General features: G+C 34.6%; 1 protein-coding gene across 3 annotated transcripts in view; it reads left to right on the top strand.

The window, feature by feature from the left end:
• Tut4 (terminal uridylyl transferase 4) overlaps positions 1 to 18,467 on the top strand; it is a 148,431-nt gene that overhangs the window by 17,546 nt on the left and 112,418 nt on the right. For all 3 annotated transcript variants that reach the window (XM_078026248.1, XM_078026247.1, XM_078026246.1), the window contains exon 2: positions 14,918 to 15,794. In XM_078026248.1, the coding sequence (XP_077882374.1) occupies positions 15,011 to 15,794 (784 nt within the window). In that variant the 5' untranslated portion in view covers positions 14,918 to 15,010. The remainder of the gene's footprint in view (positions 1 to 14,917; positions 15,795 to 18,467) is intronic.

Here is an 18,467-nt window from a genome sequence, read left to right as displayed (position 1 = left end):
AGTCAGTTTTCTTTGCGTTCTTCACATTTGATATTGTTTTATCCATCTCCTTCACTTCCACCACCAGTTAAGTCCTCTACTGTTCTTTGCTTTATCCTTCTGTGCTGGCTTTCTGTTAGAATTCGTGTTACTCACAGCTCTTTGAGATATTGATAAGTGATACTGGCAAATGAAGCTTATTTAGTCAAGAAAGTCTGGGAAATGTTACAAATTATATTTCTGTGTTAGAGATTTACAATGCTTATTAGCTACAGAAGAATCTAAAAGGTTCTTCAGGAATTCCATTTAATTCTTTTAAAAAAAAATTTTTTTAGGACTGGGGTTGTGGCTCAGTAGTACAGTGCTCACCTAGCACGTGTGAGGCCCTGGGTTTGATCCTCAGCGCCACATAAAAATAAATAAATAAAATAAAGATATTGTGCCTAACTACAACTAAAAAATAAATATTAAAAAAATTTTTTTAGATGTTAATGGATTTTTTTTATTCATTTATTTATATGCAGTGCTGAGAATTGATCCTAATGCCTCACACATGCTAGGCAAGGGCTCTACCACTGAGCTACAACCCCAGCCCCCATTTAACTCTTTATATAGCCTCTTTCCCCCTTGCAAGTCTACCACAATTGTGATGAGACTCCAAGGAACCTTTAAATGCTTTTTACTATTACTGTTAATGACTTTTATTTGTTTACTGACTCATCTGTTTTTCCCTTTCTACTGTCTTCCTGTTCTGTAGAAATTAACCTAAAACAGAAATTGTGCGACTCTTTTTAGAAATCTATTGTTTCACTTTGCCAAAAGATAAATTCAATTCACCATGCAAACTTATACTCCCATTTAATTCATCATTCTGCGTGCTATTCAGTGGTCTTGAGGAATGTCTTAAGTCTTTATTTATTTATTTTTTTTAGATGTTGATGGATCTTTATTTTATTCATTTATTTATATGTGGTGCTGAGAATTGAACTCAGTGCCTCACACATGCTGGGCAAGTGCTCTACCACTGAGCCCCAGCCCCAAACCTGAGGAACTTCTAAGTTTTATGAACATATTTTTTTTGTGTGTGTGTGTACATAATATATTTTTTTAGCTCTGGCCATTGAGAGGAACTAAAATTAGGGATACTGTCATAACACTGAGCATTTATAGTGCCTAGATCTTGGTTTCTTTTTTTATTTTTATTTTTATTTATTTTTTAGTCATACATGACATTAGAATGCATTTTGATATATAATACATACATGGAATGTACATACATCAATCATATTGTCTGTTCTATTCTGCTGCCCTTCTTATTCCCCCTACTCCTTCCCTCCTCTCCCATCCTTTCTCTCTATCCAATCTAATGTGACACACCTTTTTTTTCTTTTTCTCATTACAACATCATGTATGTATTCTGTATAACAATGAGGTTCTTCTTCCATCTTCTGTGCAACTCCCCTTCTCCCTCTTTTTCCCTCCCACCTTTCTTCCTTGTTTAATGGTAGTCTTCCCATGCTCTTCCTCCCTATCCCATTTTGAGTCACCCCCCTTATATCAGAGAAGTCATTCGGCATTGTTTTTTAGGGATTGGCTAACTTCACTTAGCATAATCTGCTCTAATGCCATCCATTTCCCTGCAAATGCCATGATTTTATTATTTTTTAGTGCTGAGAAATATTCCATTGTGTATAAATGCCACATTTTTTAATCTATTCATCTATTGAAGGGCATCTAGGTTGGTTCCACATTCTGGCTATTGTGAATTGTGCTGCTGTAAACATTGATGTGGCTGTGTCCCTATAGTATGCTCTTCTTAGGTCTTTTGGGTGTAGTCCGAGAAGGGGAATAGCTGGGTCAAATGGTGGTTCCATTCCCAGCTTTTATGAGCATATTTTATTTATACATACAGTCTTAGCTATTAGAACTTCTCTTCTTTTTAAGTTTAGATATAATTAGTTTATTAAAAGGAGAGACATGAAAATTACATGATAAAGGATTTTTGAACTTCAGCAGTGGAATGGGCTGCTCAGATGATGTCATTTCAACAGTGATTTATTTATATTTTCTAAATTTCTAAAAAAGAAATAATTCTAGTTGTCCTGAACTACTTTTTAGTAGTTCAGATATTCTGGGAAAAGAACATTATCTCTAACTTTCAAGCTAACTGGTCAAATCTCTCCACCCTTTTCTTTAGATCCTTATTCATCAGCTGCTACTGTTGCTTGCAATATTTTTCCTTAAGATTTTTCTGGAAACATAAATACCTTCTCTGGTTACAGTTTTGATTGCATTCTTTTCAGCCAGTACTCAAAGAGCAGAAGATATTTCTAAATGCTTAAACTGCTGTGATTTTCTGCTGCTGCAATTCTCTAATTCCATCTTATACTCCTTACTAACTGGGAAATTCTTTTTTAATTGTTATCTCCATGATGAAGGCTTTTCTTAGGCTCTTTCCTCTGGGTTGCAAACTGTTGTCCTTATTTGTTTTTATGACTATCTCCCCTTTTAGATTAGTCCCTAGCTCTTAACCTAGCACCTTATATATCAAAAGTAATGTTTCTTATATTTCATTCCATATTAATATTTGTTTACCTGAAAAAATACAGTCTGAGCTACATAATTTGTAAGGCCTAATGCAAAATGAAAATTGCAGAGCTTCTTTTTTAAAAAGCAGGAAGAAAGTGCCATTGCCATTAAAGGTACTAAAATATAAAACTTTTACTTTCTTGTGCAGTCTTTCAATTTGTAGTGTTGTAAATTTACTTTTTAATGCCATTCTAAGTAAAGAAGAATTAAAAACTTTAAATTGTTAAGTATAAATTTTACCATTCATCTTTGTATTGTGCAATGCTAGTTTTTTTTTTTTTTGGCAATGCTAGTTTTTTTTTTTTAATTTATTTTTTAGTTGTAGATGGACACAGTATCTTTATTTATTTTATGTGGTGCTGAGGATCAAACCCAGTCCTTGCATGTGTGAGGCAAGCACTCTACCACTGAGCTATAGTCCAAACCCCACCAATGCTAGTTTTAAATGCAAATGTGAGCCTGCCTGGTGGCACTTGCCTGTAATCCCAGTGGCTCCCAGCAGATTGGGAGGCTGAGGCAGGAGGATCACAAGTTCAAAGCCAGCAAGGGCGAGGTGCTAAGCAACTCAGTGAGGCTCTATCTCTAAATAAAATACAAAATAGGGCTGGGGATGTGGCTCAGTGGTTGAGTGCCTCTGGGTTCAATGCTTGGTTACTCACCCCACCAAATAAATATAAATAAGTGCAAATGTGGACTTGCTGGCATTTCAGTTTCTATATGCATCTATATTTCAGTCTTAACAGTGGAAATCTTGTATAAAACTTAACTGTTTCATGTTACTTCTTTCTATTTTGCACATTCTGGAAACACTTATATTTAACTTGCTGATAAGTAAGGCAGGATTGAAAGGAAAAGGAACCATGAGTTGCATTATCTTTCCCTTCTTTTATGTCATCTTTTTTAGCATAAGTGGTTGGTTAATTCAGGAAGGTAACATAAATAATAAAGAAAGTATATGATGTATTCCTTGCTTTTCATGTGTTTTTTTTTTTTTTTTTTTTTTTTTTTAGTGGCCAGAAAAAGAGCTTTTAGCCAGGTGTGGAGGTGCTTGTCTATAATCCCAGTGGCTGGAGAGGCTGAGGCAGGAAGATTGCAAGTTCAAAGCCAGCTTCAGCTATTTAGTGAGGTCCTAAGCAACTTAGTTAGACCCTGTCTTTAAATAAAATATAAAAAAGGGCCTGGGATATGGCTCAGTGGTTAAGCACCTGTGGTTCAATTCCCAGTACAAAAGAGAGAAAGAGCATATTTTTTAAAAGTCATTCTTTTTTTTTTTTTAAATACCTTTATTTTTATTTATTTATCTATTTTTTATGTGGTGCTAAAGATCGAACCCAGGGCCTCACACGTGCTTGTTGGCAAGCACTCTACTCCTGAGCCACAACCCCAGTCCAGAGAAAGAACATTTTATTATTATTTTTTTGGGTGGTGCTAGGGATTGAACCCAGGGCCTCACACATGCCAGGCAAGCACTCTACTACTTAACTTAGGTACCCAATCCTGTTTGTCTTTCATGTGACACAACTTTGTGGATAGAACGTCTATTCTGCTGACCTTAGGTAAAGTCTTCTGTGTGTATGTGTGTGTATTTAAATATATTTTTAAAGTTGTCAATAGACTTTTATTTATTTATATGATGTTCTGAGAATCAAACCCAGTGCCTCACACGTGCTAGGCAAGCACTCTACCACTGAGCCAAAACCCCAGTCCTCTTCTGTATATATTATGTCGATTGGTATATAATGTTGTTCAAGTTCTCTATTTCCCTATCCATCATCTTCTGTCTTGTTGGTCTATCTATTATTGAAATTGGGGTATTGAAGTTTCCAAGTATTATTGTAGAACTGTGTTTCTATTTAATTCTGTTAACTTTTTGCTTCATGTATTTTGAGTCTCTAGTTAGATGGATATTTGCATGTAATAGTTATATGTCCTTGTTGGATTGAACCTTTTATCGTATATAATGCCTTTCTTTATGTCTTGTAACCTTTTTGACTTAGTATATTTTCTCCTATGATAATATAGCCACTCCAGCTTTCTCTTGGTTACTGTTAGCATGGAAAATATTTTTTATCATTTTATTTTCCATCTCTTTGTCTCTTTGTTTCTAAAGCAAATCTCTTGTAGATGATAGATGGGTCGTGTGTGTGTGTGTGTGTGTGTATGTTTTAATCTAATTTGCCAACCTCTCCCTTTAATTGGACAGTTTAGTTCATTTACAGTTAAAGTAATTAATTATAAGGAAGAATTAGCTTCTGACATTTGTTTATTACTTTTCTGTATTCTTTTTGTGTGTGTGGTAATGGGGATTGAACCCAGGGATACTCAACCACTGAGCTGCGTCATCAGCCCTTTTTATTTTTATTTTGAGACAGGGTTTTGCTAAGTTGCTGATGTTGGCCTTGAACTAGGATCTTCCTGATTTAGCCTCCCTAGTTGCTGGTTATAATAGGGTGTGTACCACCATGCCCTAGTTCTTATCTGTGTTTTTATGTGCTTTTTATTCCTCACACTCTACTTCCTTTTTTTGTATTTAGTTTATTTTTTATAAACTATGGTTTTGATTTTCTTCCCTTTTTTATGTTTTTGTTTTATTTTCTTTGTTATTGCCCTGGAGAATAATAATGTATTAACATCTTAAACTTATGATAACCTAGTTTGAGTAATGCCAACTCAGTTTCAGTAGTATATCAACTCCCAGCTCCTGCATATCCCTGTCCCTCCCCTTTTTTATCTTTATTCTCATACTGATGCAGATACATTCTAAGAAATGTGTTGTTAGGCAGTTTTATCATTGTGCAAACATCAGAGTATACACTTACTCAAACCAAGATGTCTGTTATGTCACTAAGCCATATAATTTTTTTTTTTTGCCATATAATCTTAAGGGACTACTGTTGTACGTTTGATCTGTCATTGACCACAATGTCATTATGACTGTATACTTTGTTATGTGTCTATTAACATAAGTTTAGAATTATTTTTATGCGTTTGTTTTTTAAAATCATATCAAAGAAAGAAAAACAGTAATTACCAACTAAAAGAATAACACTGGCTTTTATATTTATCTATGTGATTGTATCTTGTAGTCAATTTTTATTTCTTCTTTGGATTTGAGTTACTGTCTAGAATCTTTCTATTTCAGTCTTAAGAACTCATTTTTGGGGCTGGGACTGTAGTTCAGTTGAAGAGCACTTGGCTAGCATGTGTGAGGCACTGGATTCCATCCTTTAGCATCACATAAAAATAAACAAATAAAATAAAGGCATTCTGTCCATTTGTAACTACAAAAATTTTTTTTTTAAAAAAGAACTCTTCTTGTAGGGCAGGTCTATTGGTACTGAACTTTCTCAGCCTTTGTTTATCTGGAGATGTTATTGAAGAGTAGTTTTGCTGGCTAGAGAATTCTTAGTTGATATATTTTTTGTTGTTGTTGTTTTTTCTTTTAGGACTTTCATTCCACTGCCTTCTGGCTTTCTTTCTTTTTCCCCCCTCCTTGGTTTCTTATGGGAAATCAATTGTTAACCTTTATGTTTAATGAGGTAAAATTTCTTGCTTTCTTATAAATTTTCTCTTTGTCTTTGTGTGTTGACAGTCTGACTACATTGTATCGTAGCATAGATTTCTTTTGATGGTATTTTCCTTGAAGTTGATTGAGCTTAGATTTGTATAGATGAGTATTTCATCAGATTTGAGAAGGTTCTGGCCATTATTTCTTCTAATATTTCTTTTCACCCATCTTTCTTTTTTCCTTCTGTGACTACTATTATTCATAAAAAAACTTTGAATTTGGAAAATTAGGTTTATATTTTCAAGTGTTTAACTACTACTGAATGCCAGATAGTGGATTTAGCCCCTCAGGCACAACTGTAGACCCTATGTGAAGCTAAGCTCACTTCTATAAAGGTTAGAGAATGAAGGATCAGACTGAAATTTTCTTCCCTCAGGGTAGTGGGATCCCAAGAGGAGAGAGATGAGAAAAGCGAAACATTACCCAGATCATTTCCTCAACCTCACTGTTTTTTTTTTAATATTTATTTTTTAGTTGTAATTAGGCACAATACCTTTATTTTATTTATTTATTTTTATGTGGTGCTGAGGATCAAACCCAGAGCCTCGCACGTTCTAGACAGGCGCTCTACGCTGAGCTACAACCCCAGCCCTCAACCTCACTATCGATATAAATTGTCCTGTTTTTTTAGGGAAAGAATGAATGAGGGAAATGGAAGGAGGTCAGGAATTTTATGACAACGAATGTTGTTCTACATAGAAATGAAATATCACAAGTGGGGAATAATTTTTTTCTTTAATCTCTCCTATGTTTTCTTCCTTAGAAAGCTCCTAGAGGTTGTGCTCCATCAAAAAAGAGTAACTAAATCATGAAAGATGAAAACAGAAGAGTCAATATGAGTGAGGGAAAGGGAATTGGTAGAATGATAGAATGATAGAAAATCTGAGGGCAGTAACTGTGGTGGAAGTCTAGTAGTGCCAGAAGACTCACTAATAAGTGCTATCTAAGTAGCAAACAACAAAAATGACAGATAATTTGATGTTTTGAATATACCAAGAGAATATTTATAGCTCTGTCAAAACTTACTGGTAGGTTTATAACAAAGCTTACAAATGAGACAGTGATCTGGATATGGTGTTGTATGCCTGTAATCCTAGTGACTCAGGAAGCTGAAGCAGGAAGATTGCAAGTATGAATTTGGCCTTGGCACCTTACTGGGACTGTTTTCTCAAAATAAAACAAAAAGCTGAGGATGCAGTTTAGTGGTGGAGTGCCTTGGGTTCAAATTCTCAGTACTACCAAAAAAAAAAAAAATGCAGTGTTTAATTTGAAAAGTATCAAGAGGAAGGTGTGATTATATTAGTTTATGTATTACTTCAGTCAAAAGATTAGATCCAGTACCAGTGGTTTAAAAAAAAAAGAGAGAGAGTTTTGTTCCTATCTTATGTAATAGTTGCTAGGTAAGTGGTAACCAGAGCTAGATGAATAGTTTGTTCCATATGGTCTTTTAGAGGCTCCAAGTTTTCATTGATTATGTTGACTGACAGTGTGGGTTATCACCTGAGCTTATTAGAAATGCAACATATGAGGCACCTCCCCCCCCCAACCTGTAAAATGAGAATCTGCTTTTAGGAATTAGTTGATTCTTTTTTTTTTTTTTTTAATTAAAAAATTTTTTTTAAGTTGTTGATGGACCTTTATTTTATTTATTTATTTGTGGTGCTGAGAATCAAACCCAGTACCTCACACATGCTAGGCAAGCGCTCTACCACTGAGCTGCAATCCAGCATCGCCCCCCTAAAAATATTTTTTTAGTTGTAGATGGACACAATACTTTTATTTTATTTTATTTATATGTGGTGTTGAGGATTAAACCCAGTGCATCATACATGGTAGGCAATTACTTTGCCACTAAGCCACAACCCCAGCTCTAGGAGCTGGTTGATTCTAATGCACAAAAATTTAAAATTCATTGGAATTGAAGCTGGATGGTTGAGAATTTCATTTAATGAGAAAGTGAAGAGAGCATGAGGAGGTAAAAACTGGATTACCTAAGAACACCTAACTGCAGAGAATGCTGAAAAATTGTGTGTCCAGAAAAAAAGAGAAAATGAATTTTGATGGGCATCTATCAAGTTCTATGCAGTAGAACTGTGAATAACATTAACATATTCAATTAAAATCCTGAGAGGGTGGGGCTAGAGTGCTACATTAGTCTACTTTCTATTGCTATAACAAGATACTAGTTGGTAGGTACTTTACAGAAAAGAGGTTTATATAATTTTCAGTTCTGGAAATTTTAAGAGCCTGGCACCAGCATCTGCTTGGTTTAGGTGAAGGGGGCCCCCTGAGTACATGACAATGTGGCAAATAGCCTTGTGGTGAAAGTGCATGTGAGAAGGAGAGATCGTAATATAAGATAGGAAGCCAGAGCATTTCAGGGGCCAGGCTTGCCCTTTTTATAACAGCTTGCCCAAATGGGATCTAACTGGGGCAAAAACTACATTAATCCTTGGAGAGGGTGGCACCCTCAGCAACCCAATTTTCTCTGGCTAGGCCTTATCCTTTAAACATTCTTACTCTTCCCAATATTGCCACCCTGGGAACCAAGCTTCCGGCCTTTGTGTCTTTGGGGAATGTACTCAAACCATGTACAAGCTATAGCAGGTGGGGAAGTACTAGAAATGCAGCATATGAGGCACCCCATATTGTGTACATTCAATTCTTTTTCTAGGGGGAATGTTTGAGATGGCCAAATCCACACCCTCATAGTAGAAAGCCATAGATAACATCTAAAGCTAAAACAAAATAATAAATATCATCTTAAGCATGTTATTTAGAAATAGGGAGATAAGGGGCTGGGGTAGAGCGCTCGCCTAGCACGTGCAAGGCACTGGGTTCAATCCTCAGTACCACATAAAAATAAATAAATAAGAAGGTGTTTTGTAAAACTATAACCAAAAAAAAAAAAAAAAAAGAAAGAAAGAAGGAAATAAATCCTGGAAGAAACAGCTAAAAAAGTTGAAAACAGTTGCTTTTAAAAAAAAATACCTTTAATTTATTTGTTCATTATTTTTTAAACATTTTTTTAAGTTGTAGATGGACACAATATGTTTATGTTATTTATTTATTTTTTATGTGGTGCCAGGGATTGAACCCAGTGCCTCACGCATGCTAGGCCAGCGCTCTATCACTAAGCCACAATCCCAGCACAAAAGTGGTTGCTTTTGAGACTGTTTTCCTTATAGTACTATTTACTTTTAAAATTGTGTAAGCATATTTGTTTTATAAAAAGCAGATTTGCAAAAATATCTCTGTAGTCCAAATTGGAAACACATAAATAGTTTTAAGTGCTAAGTATTATGAGAAAGGTAAGAACAGAGTTCATGTGAAGAGGTATACTTATCTGAATTCACCCTTGTAGGAGAGTAGAGGGGTAAATTAACCCAGTTTTGTCCCATTGCTCCAGATGTGAAACATGTATAAAAATTTAATGGTAGTGTATAAATAGTATATGTCAATATAATTACAATAAGTACAATACATAAATTCTAGATTATGATTTATAATCCATTTAAATGCACCTGTGACAATTTTTAAAAAAAAATACTTATTTCTTTTAGTTGAACACAGCACCTTTGTTTTATTTATTTTTATGTGGTGCTGAGGATCGAACCCAGGGCCTCGCATGTGCTAAGCCAGTGCTCTACCGCTGAGCCACAACCCCAGCCCCACCTGTGTCAATTTTGTTGAAATATTTTCAGAATTGAAAACTTGAGACTTAATAGGTTAAGGAAGGCATTCTGGAGGAGAGACATTTTTCTAGTTACATTTTGGGCAACAAAGTGTGATGCAGTTAAATATCTTTTGTATTATGTTTGTAGTGTGTGGAATTAACAATTGAAGCTAATTTTTCATTAATTCATTTAATATATTTATTGAGTACTTGCTTTGTACTAACTAGGCTCTGTGGTAGGTACTGCTAGTGGTAAGCAAAAGCAGAAATGGTTTTTTACTTTATGAAGTAGACTGATAAGAATCAGATTTTCACTGTATGTAAAATTGTATAGGAGAACACGATTTCCTTTCACTTCTACTTTTAGGACTAGTCCTTAGAGTGATTCTTTAAGTGTGGCCCCTAGTCTATCCATATCAATGTCACCTGAAAACTTGTTAGAAATGCACTTCTCAGGCTCCATCCCAGACTACTGAAGCAGGAACTCTGGAGGGGATGGGTGTAGTTACGGGTGGTTTAGGACCCTCCAGGTGTCTCTAAAGAATGCTAAAATTTGAGAATTACTGTTTAATAAGAGTTAATCAATACTTTAAGCTTGGTATATTCATTGTTAAAAGTAACTAATTGCTTTTATGTCAGATTATATAATTATTGAGCATTTTAATTAGTTTCAAAATGTTTAATAGTGTATTCATTAAAAATTCATTTATTAAGCATATACCATGTTTAGGAATTCAGTCTAGCTCCATCTAGTGAATTTTTTTTTCCTGTTGGAGAAGAAAATTGTGTTTTCTTTATGGAACTTAGGAGGTCTCTCATAATTTTCTATAATTTTTAAAAGTATCAGAATTTTGGGCTGAGGGTAAAGCTCAGTGCTAAAGTGCTTGCCTGCCATACATGAGGTCCTGTGTTCAATCCCAGAACTGCCAAAGCAAAAAGAAGAAGCATATAGTCTCAGAATCTATATAAGAGCATCATTTTTGTTGTTGTTGTAGATGGACAGAATGTCTTTATTTTGCTTACTTTTACGTGGTGCTGAGGATCGAACCCAGTGCCTCACACATGCTAGGCAAGCGCTCTGTGCTAAGCTAGAGCCCTAGCCCATCACTCTGTTTTTTTTTTTCTTAAATTTTTGTAATTATAGATGGACAGAATGCCTTTATTTTACTTGTTTATTTATTTTATTTTATTTTTGGTACTGGGAATTGAACTCATAGGCACTCAACCTCTGAACCACATTCCCAGCTGTATTTTGTATTTTATTTAGAGACAGGGTCTCACTGAGTTGTTTAGGACATTGCTTTTGCTGAGGCTGGCTTTGAACTTGCAGTCCTCCTGTCTCAAGCCTCCCCAGACACTGGGATTATGGGTGAGCGCCACTGCAACCGGCTCTGTTTGTTTATTTTTATATAGTGCTAAGGATTGAACCCAGTGCCTCACAATGCTAGGCAAGTGCTCTGCCACGGAGCTACAGTCCCAGCCTAATCACTGTTTAAGATATGCATACAATCACATTTTAAAATTTTAAGTTGGAGTGCATGCTAAAGGTAGATGGTTCTGCCATTCTTTTTAGAGTTTATAAATGACTCATAAAGCAGGTCAGTGTCTTTGTTTGGGGTCACCTAGTGATTGCAGATCTTAACTGAAAAAGGTTAAACAAATGTGTGTATATATAATTTTTAAAAATTTTATTTATTGTATTTTGTTATATATGACAGCAGAATGCAATTCAATTCATATTACATATTTAGAGCCTGGTTTTTCATGTCTCTGGATGTACACAAAATAGAGTCACCCCATTTGTGTCTTCATACATGTAGTTAGAATAATGATGTCCATCTCATTCTATCCTCTTTCCTACCCCTATGCCTGCTCCTTCCACTCCTTCTCCTTTGCCCTATCTAAAGTTCATCTATTCCTCCCATGCCCCCTTCATCCCCATTATATTTCAGCATCTTTATATCAGAGAAAACATTCAGCATTTGGCTTTTTGGGATTGGCTTACTTCACTGAGCATTATATTCTCCAATTCCATCCATTTACCTGTAAATACCATGACTTTATTCTCTTTTAATGCTGAGTAATATTTCATTATGTATATATACCATTTATGTTTTTTCTTTTTTTTTTGGTACTGGGGTTTGAACTCAGGGGTACTTGAGTGGAAAATACTGTTTCTGTAAAGTTTTATAAACAAAATTGTGGATTGATGTTATTCCAAGTCTTTATTGTTAATGGCTTTTGTCATTAACGTAATGTCATAAAATGGTATTTATAAAATTGTTAAAGAGTCATTATAGAATAGCAACAGAAAATGTAAACATATATTAGTTACTAGATAAGAATAATCACTTAGAAATAGAACCCATTTTTATTTTTAAAATGAGGAACTTGCATTGGTGTCTACAAGAATTTGGGAATAGTCACTTATTTTGACAACTCTTTGGATGATTATATAAAACATTTTGTCAAGAATAATAAAAGCAGCTGGGTGCTGTGGTGCACACGTGTAATCCTAGTGGCTCGGGAGGCTGAGGCAGGAGGATCACAAGTTCAAAGCCTGCCTCAGCAAAAGCAAGGCACTAAGCAACTCAGTGAGACCCTGTCTCTAAATAAAATACAAAATAGGGTGGCTGGGGAGTGCTTGCCTCACATGCACAAAGCCCTGTGTTCGATCCTCAGCACCACCAAAGGGGGAAAAAAATACAAAATAGGGCTGGGAATGTGGCTCAGTGAATGAGTGCCCCTGAGTTCAACCCCTGGTACCCCTCCAAAAATAAGTAAATAAATAAAAGCAAAATAATTAGACAAAATCGAATGTATAAGAACTAAGAACAAAAGCATACTTTCATACAGTTATAAGTTGCTATTTCTTTTACTAGAAAATAATATTAGTTGAAAAATTAATGGTGAAGAATCTAGTATGATTTTGACTTAAATTTTAATTATCATAATTTCTTAAAATAGGGCTAGGGATGTGGCTCAATGGTAGAGCACTTACCTAGCATGTGGTAGAGTACTTGCCCTGGAGGAGCAAGTCACTGGGTTCAGTCCTCAGTACCACATAAAAATAAATAAATAAAATAAAGATATTGTGTCCAACTACAAGTAAAAAAAAATATAATTTCTTAAAATAGTTCTTTGTACTATAATTTAATTTTAGGAAAAAGAGCTTAACAACTTTTTAAAAATTAAAGGTATTATTTAATTTGGACTGATATCAAACCAGGGAAGGAATATAGAAGACTGTACTGTAAACACAAATTATAAAAGCTAGGTACAAATTGAGTAAGATGCTTTAGAGCAGACATTTCTAGGTAAGTTTGGTTTCTTTTTTTCTGGAAACACATTTTTGCATATATGTACAGACAACTGAAAATACATGATGTGTGTCCTAAGCTTTTTATTATAGGTGATATTTTTGTGTTTATATGATGCAGATTTATATGATTAGAGATGTTTGCCCAAATCCATAATTCAGTAAATTCATCAAGTAAATTAGAAGTTTCTATATTTTAGTTCCATGCAGTTTACTCTTGTTGGCAGGACTATTTTTTTTCCCCTCATAACTTTGTTTTTGTGGTGCTGAGGATTGAACCCAGAGATTCAAGTATTAACGCTCAGTTATACTCCCAGCCCTTTTTATTTTTTTCTTTTGCAGAGTCTAAGTTGCTGAGGCTGACCTGGACCTCCTTCCTCAGCCTCTCACATAGCTGGGATTACAGGTGTGTACCACCTTGCCTGGCTATTAGTTTTATATTTAACTTTATTTTAGAGGAATAGTTCTGAATTTAAAGCATATAGGGCAAGGTGAACAGTAAAAAAAAGAAAATCCTGATTTCAATAAAATGTAGAATGTAAGGTGTTTCTAGCATAGAAATAATTTAACAAGACACAGTATTTTCATTTTTTTTTTTTTTTTTTGGTACCAGGGATTGAACTCAGGGGCACTCAATCACTGAGTCACATCGCTAGCCCTATTTTTAATTTTATTTAGAGACAGGGTCTCACTGAGTTGCTAGTGCCTCACTTTTGCTGAGGCTGGATTTTAACTCGTGATCCTTCTTTTCTCAGCTTTCCGAGCCACTGGTATTACAGGTGTGTGCCACCGGGCCTGGCTGTTTTCACTTATTTATAGAAGTTTGTGTTATAAACTTAGTATTTGTTCATTAACATAATTTTTATTATATTTTAGAGCAGAATAGATTCTGATTGATTTTAGTGTTCTTTCTTACTGTCGCTTCTTTTAGACATTATTTTTTAGAGCAGTTTTGGGTACACAGCAAAATTGAGCAGAAAGTACAGAGTTCCTGTATATTCCCTGGACCCACACATGTATAGCATCTCTTGCTGTCAACATCTGCTACTATTGTGGTACATTTGTTATAATCAAATGTATCATGACATGTTATTGTCACTCAAAGTTCATTGTTTACATTAGAGTTCGTTCTTTATGGTGGACTCTCTGAGTTTTAGTAAAAACATGACATGGGTTTTAAAAATTTGTTTACATAAGAATTCATTTAAATTCCTTTATACTTCAAAGGTGGAGAGAATTGGAATTCTTTTTATGTTTAGAATTAACTTGAAATAGATTAGAAGTAAAAATGATACTGGTTTGTGAGAGAGCTAAAAATGGTCAAGATCTTACCATTTAGGATTCTATAAACTTATGTTAATAGTGACACATTAATTGCATATTTTAGTTCCTTGTTGAAATTAAAAACAATTTTTTTTCAGTTGTAGATGGATCCAATACCTTTACTGTTTTTTATATGGTGCTGAGGATTGAACCTAGTGCCTCACATGTTCTAGGCAAGTGCTCTACCACTGAGCCAGAACTCTAGCCCCTGAAATTCTTATTGGCAATATAAAACAACTTTTTACTTCTCTAAAAATCCTTTGTTTTGATACTGTATTAGAGTTCTCTCTATGAATATTTGGCTGTTACTTAAGGGGCTTTAATTCCTTCTCTGAGTTTTATCTTTTTTCAAACTATTTCTTTAGTTTTGAGAAAAAAAATTAAAAGCTTTATAAATGTCTTACCACTTTAAAAAATGGTTTTGCATTTTCAATAACAGATTTTTTTTTTTTTAACCCAATAGTTTGCTTGCCTAAACTGGATTTGGAGCAATTCAAACTACTGAAGATCTGCCATTTTACAATATTATATTTGGAAAGAAGCAGGTTTTCAAATAATGGAAGAGCCTAAGACATCTAAAAGTGAAAATCATGAACCAAAGAAGAATGTTATTTGTGAAGAAAACAAAGCAGTTAAAGCTATAACTAATCAAACTTTGAAAGCTAGAAATGATAAATCTACAAAAGAAATTGGGACCAACTCTCCAAATAGGAATAGTAGTAAAAAAACCAAGCAAAATGATACTTGTATTGAAAAAACAGATGTTAAATCATGTAAAGTAAATGCTGCCAATGTTCTAGGCCCTAAAGATTTGGGGTTAGTCCTTAGAGATCAAAGTCATTGCAAAACAAAAAAACTACCAAACTTACCAGTGAAAGCTGAAAAGGTACCCATCTCACAGGCAAAATTAGAAAAGGTACCCAATTTACAGGCAAAGGCAGAAAAATCACCAAAGTCACCTAATTTACCAGTGAAGACAGAAAAATCACCCTATTTACCTGCAGCAGAAGCAGAAAAGTCACTTAGTTCACAGAGGAAAACAGAAAAAGCACCTAGTTCTCAGATGAAATCAGAAAAGGGGCTCAGTTCATCAGCAGAACCAGAAAAGGTGACCAGTTTACTGTTGAAAGAAAGTATTAGACAGACAGAATTGCAACAGACTGGAAAAAAAATCCCAAGCTCCTTTATTTCTGTGGACAAAGTGAATATTGAAGCTCTACAGAGAGAAAAATCTGCTCTGGAAAACTTACCACCATCTCAGAAGCAACAGATGAGGACAGATAATGCTGGAGATTCTGATGATAGTGCTTCAGGAATTGAAGACATTTCAGATGATTTGAGTAAGTACAAGTAAGAATATTCTACCAGTCGACATTTTTCTGAGAGATTTTCTTGTGTTAATGTTCTTTAGGTTAGCCCTGGCTTAGCTACTTTAACTACAAAAAGGACATTAATAGTGTGGCTCTTTCAGCTAACAAAGAAAAAGAAAAAAAAATCACCTTTTTATTTATTATGATAAGTAAAAATGCTGTGCACATATAAATTTAATGACTCCTTCAGTCATTTGAATTTGTACCCAAATGTACCCTCTTATTTATTTATCTAGCAATGCTGAGGATCAAAACTTTGGCAAGTGCTTTACCACTGAGCCCTACACACTCTCTTAAAATGGTCTTGGGGGGCTGGAGTTGTGGCTCAGCGGTAGAGCACTCCCCTAGCACATGCGAGGACCTGGGTTTGATCCTCAGCACCACATAAAAATAAATAAATAAATAAAGATATTGTGTCCAACTACAACTAAAAAATAAATATTAAAAAAATGGTTTTGGCACATCGATGTTCATAGCAGCACAATTCACAATAGCTAGACTGTGGAACCAACCCAGATGCCCTTTAATAGATGAATGGATAAAAAAAAAAATGTGGCATTTATACACCATGGAGTATTACGCAGCACTAAAAAATAACAAAATCATGGAATCTGCAGGGAAATGGATGGCACTAGAGCAGATTATGCTTAGTGAAGCTAGCCAATCCCTAAAAAACAAATACCAAATGTCTTCTTTGATATAATGAGAGCAACTAAGAACAGAGCAGGGAGGAAGAGCAGGAAGAAAAGATTAACATTAAACAGAAACATGAGGTGGGAGGGAAAGGGAAATTGCATGGAAATGAAGGGAGACCCTCATTGTTATACAAATTACATATAAGGGGTTGTGAGGGGAATGGGAAAATAAACAAGGAGAGAAATGAATTACAGTAGATGAGGTAGAGAGAGAAGATGGGAGGGGAGGAGAGGAGGGATAGTAGAGGATAGGAAAGGTAGCAGAAAACAGCAGTTACTAATAGGGCATTTTGTAAAAATGTGGATGTGTAACCGATGTGATTCTGCAATCTGTATTTGGGGTAAAAATGGGAGTTCATAACCCACTTGAATCTAAAGTATGAAATATGATATGTCAAGAGCTTTGTAATGTTTTGAACAACCAATTAAAAAAAAGAAAAAATAAATAAAATAAAATACCTATTATAAACTGAATAATATTAGCTAGGAAGTCTTTTTCAGATTGAAGTATTCTCCTATTTCTAGTTTGCCAAGAGTGTTTTTTTTTCTTTATAGTAGTGGTTTAATTTCCCTCCTTGTTTTAATCTACTTACTAAAAAACCTGAACAAACATTCTCCTATATTTGTGATGAACGATATTGCTTAATTTTTTGAAACCAGTCTTATTATTAATTTGATTTATAGGGATTTTAAGATTTTCATATCTATGTTCCTGAATGACATTGGTCTATAATATTCCTTCCCTTAGTATCTGTGTCAGGGTTTGATATCAAAAGTAAACTGTTCTCTGAAAACAAGTTTGAATAAACTTTACTTTTTCCCTAAAAAAAAAAAAAAATGGTTTGGTAATATATTGCTTGTTCATTCACCAAACATGTATGTATCATCTTCCTCTAATGGACCAATCGTGTGTTTATAATGGAAAATTGGAAGAACTTAGCCCTAGATTTCAAGGAACCTACACTCACTGGGTTGTGATGCAGAGAAGTAAAGTAATATACAGTGGCAAAAACTAAGAGTTGGGAAAGCATGTGATTTATTTGTGAGATTTGACATGGGGCTGAGAAAATGGGAGGAGTGAGACTATGAGTATGAATGAGAATCAGTATAAGTAGAATAGGGATTTGAGGTGGAGTGGCAAAAGATGCAGTTGACAAGTCATCTTTTGGAGAATGAAAAGCATTGTGAACTGTGACATAATTTTTTTCATAAGTGATTTGAGAAGCAACTGAAGAGAAGCAAGATAGTGCTATGATCAGATTTTCTATTAAAAAGTATCCTTTTGGCTATAGTGCAACAAATTCTTTGATGGGCACAAGTCTAGAAGCAGAAATTGCTTAGGACACTGTTTACTTGGGAACTGTAAAATTAATTTTGGTCTGGGATCCTGACTTTACTTTTAATTAATTGTTCAGAAATATTGTCTATGTCTTGAGTAATTTTAATTCTTTTTTTTTTTTTTTGATGCTGGGGATCAAACCCAGGGCCTAGTGCATGCCAGGCAAGCACTCTACCAACTGAGCTATGTCCCCAGTCCCTTGAGTAATTTTAATTCTGATTTTGCTTAAATCAATGAACTTTATTTGTTAATTTTCTTTCTGTTGATTCCATGGTTGAAAGAATAAAGCCTTACCTTGATATAGAAATAAAAATAAATTATTATTTTTCATAGATGGAGAAATACCAAAGACTTGAGAAATAGGTACTTTTTATTTCTGGTGATACACAGGTGATAGTATATAGACAGACCTTTTAAAATATATATATATTTTTTACTTGTATATGGACACAATACCTTTATTTAGTATTTTTTATGTGGTGCTGGGTATCGAACCCAGGGCCTCACACATGCTAGGTGAGTGCTGTACCACTGAGCCACAACCCCAGCCCTATAGACAGACTTTTAAAAGATTAAATAGAATTGTCTTTATATATGTAAGAAAAAAAA

The sequence above is a fragment of the Ictidomys tridecemlineatus genome, chromosome 11 (genome assembly GCF_052094955.1).
Source record: "Ictidomys tridecemlineatus isolate mIctTri1 chromosome 11, mIctTri1.hap1, whole genome shotgun sequence".
NCBI classification, from domain to species: Eukaryota; Metazoa; Chordata; class Mammalia; order Rodentia; family Sciuridae; genus Ictidomys; species Ictidomys tridecemlineatus.
The sequence above is the reverse complement of the archived record's forward strand: the minus strand, read 5'-3'. Positions and strand labels throughout refer to the sequence as shown.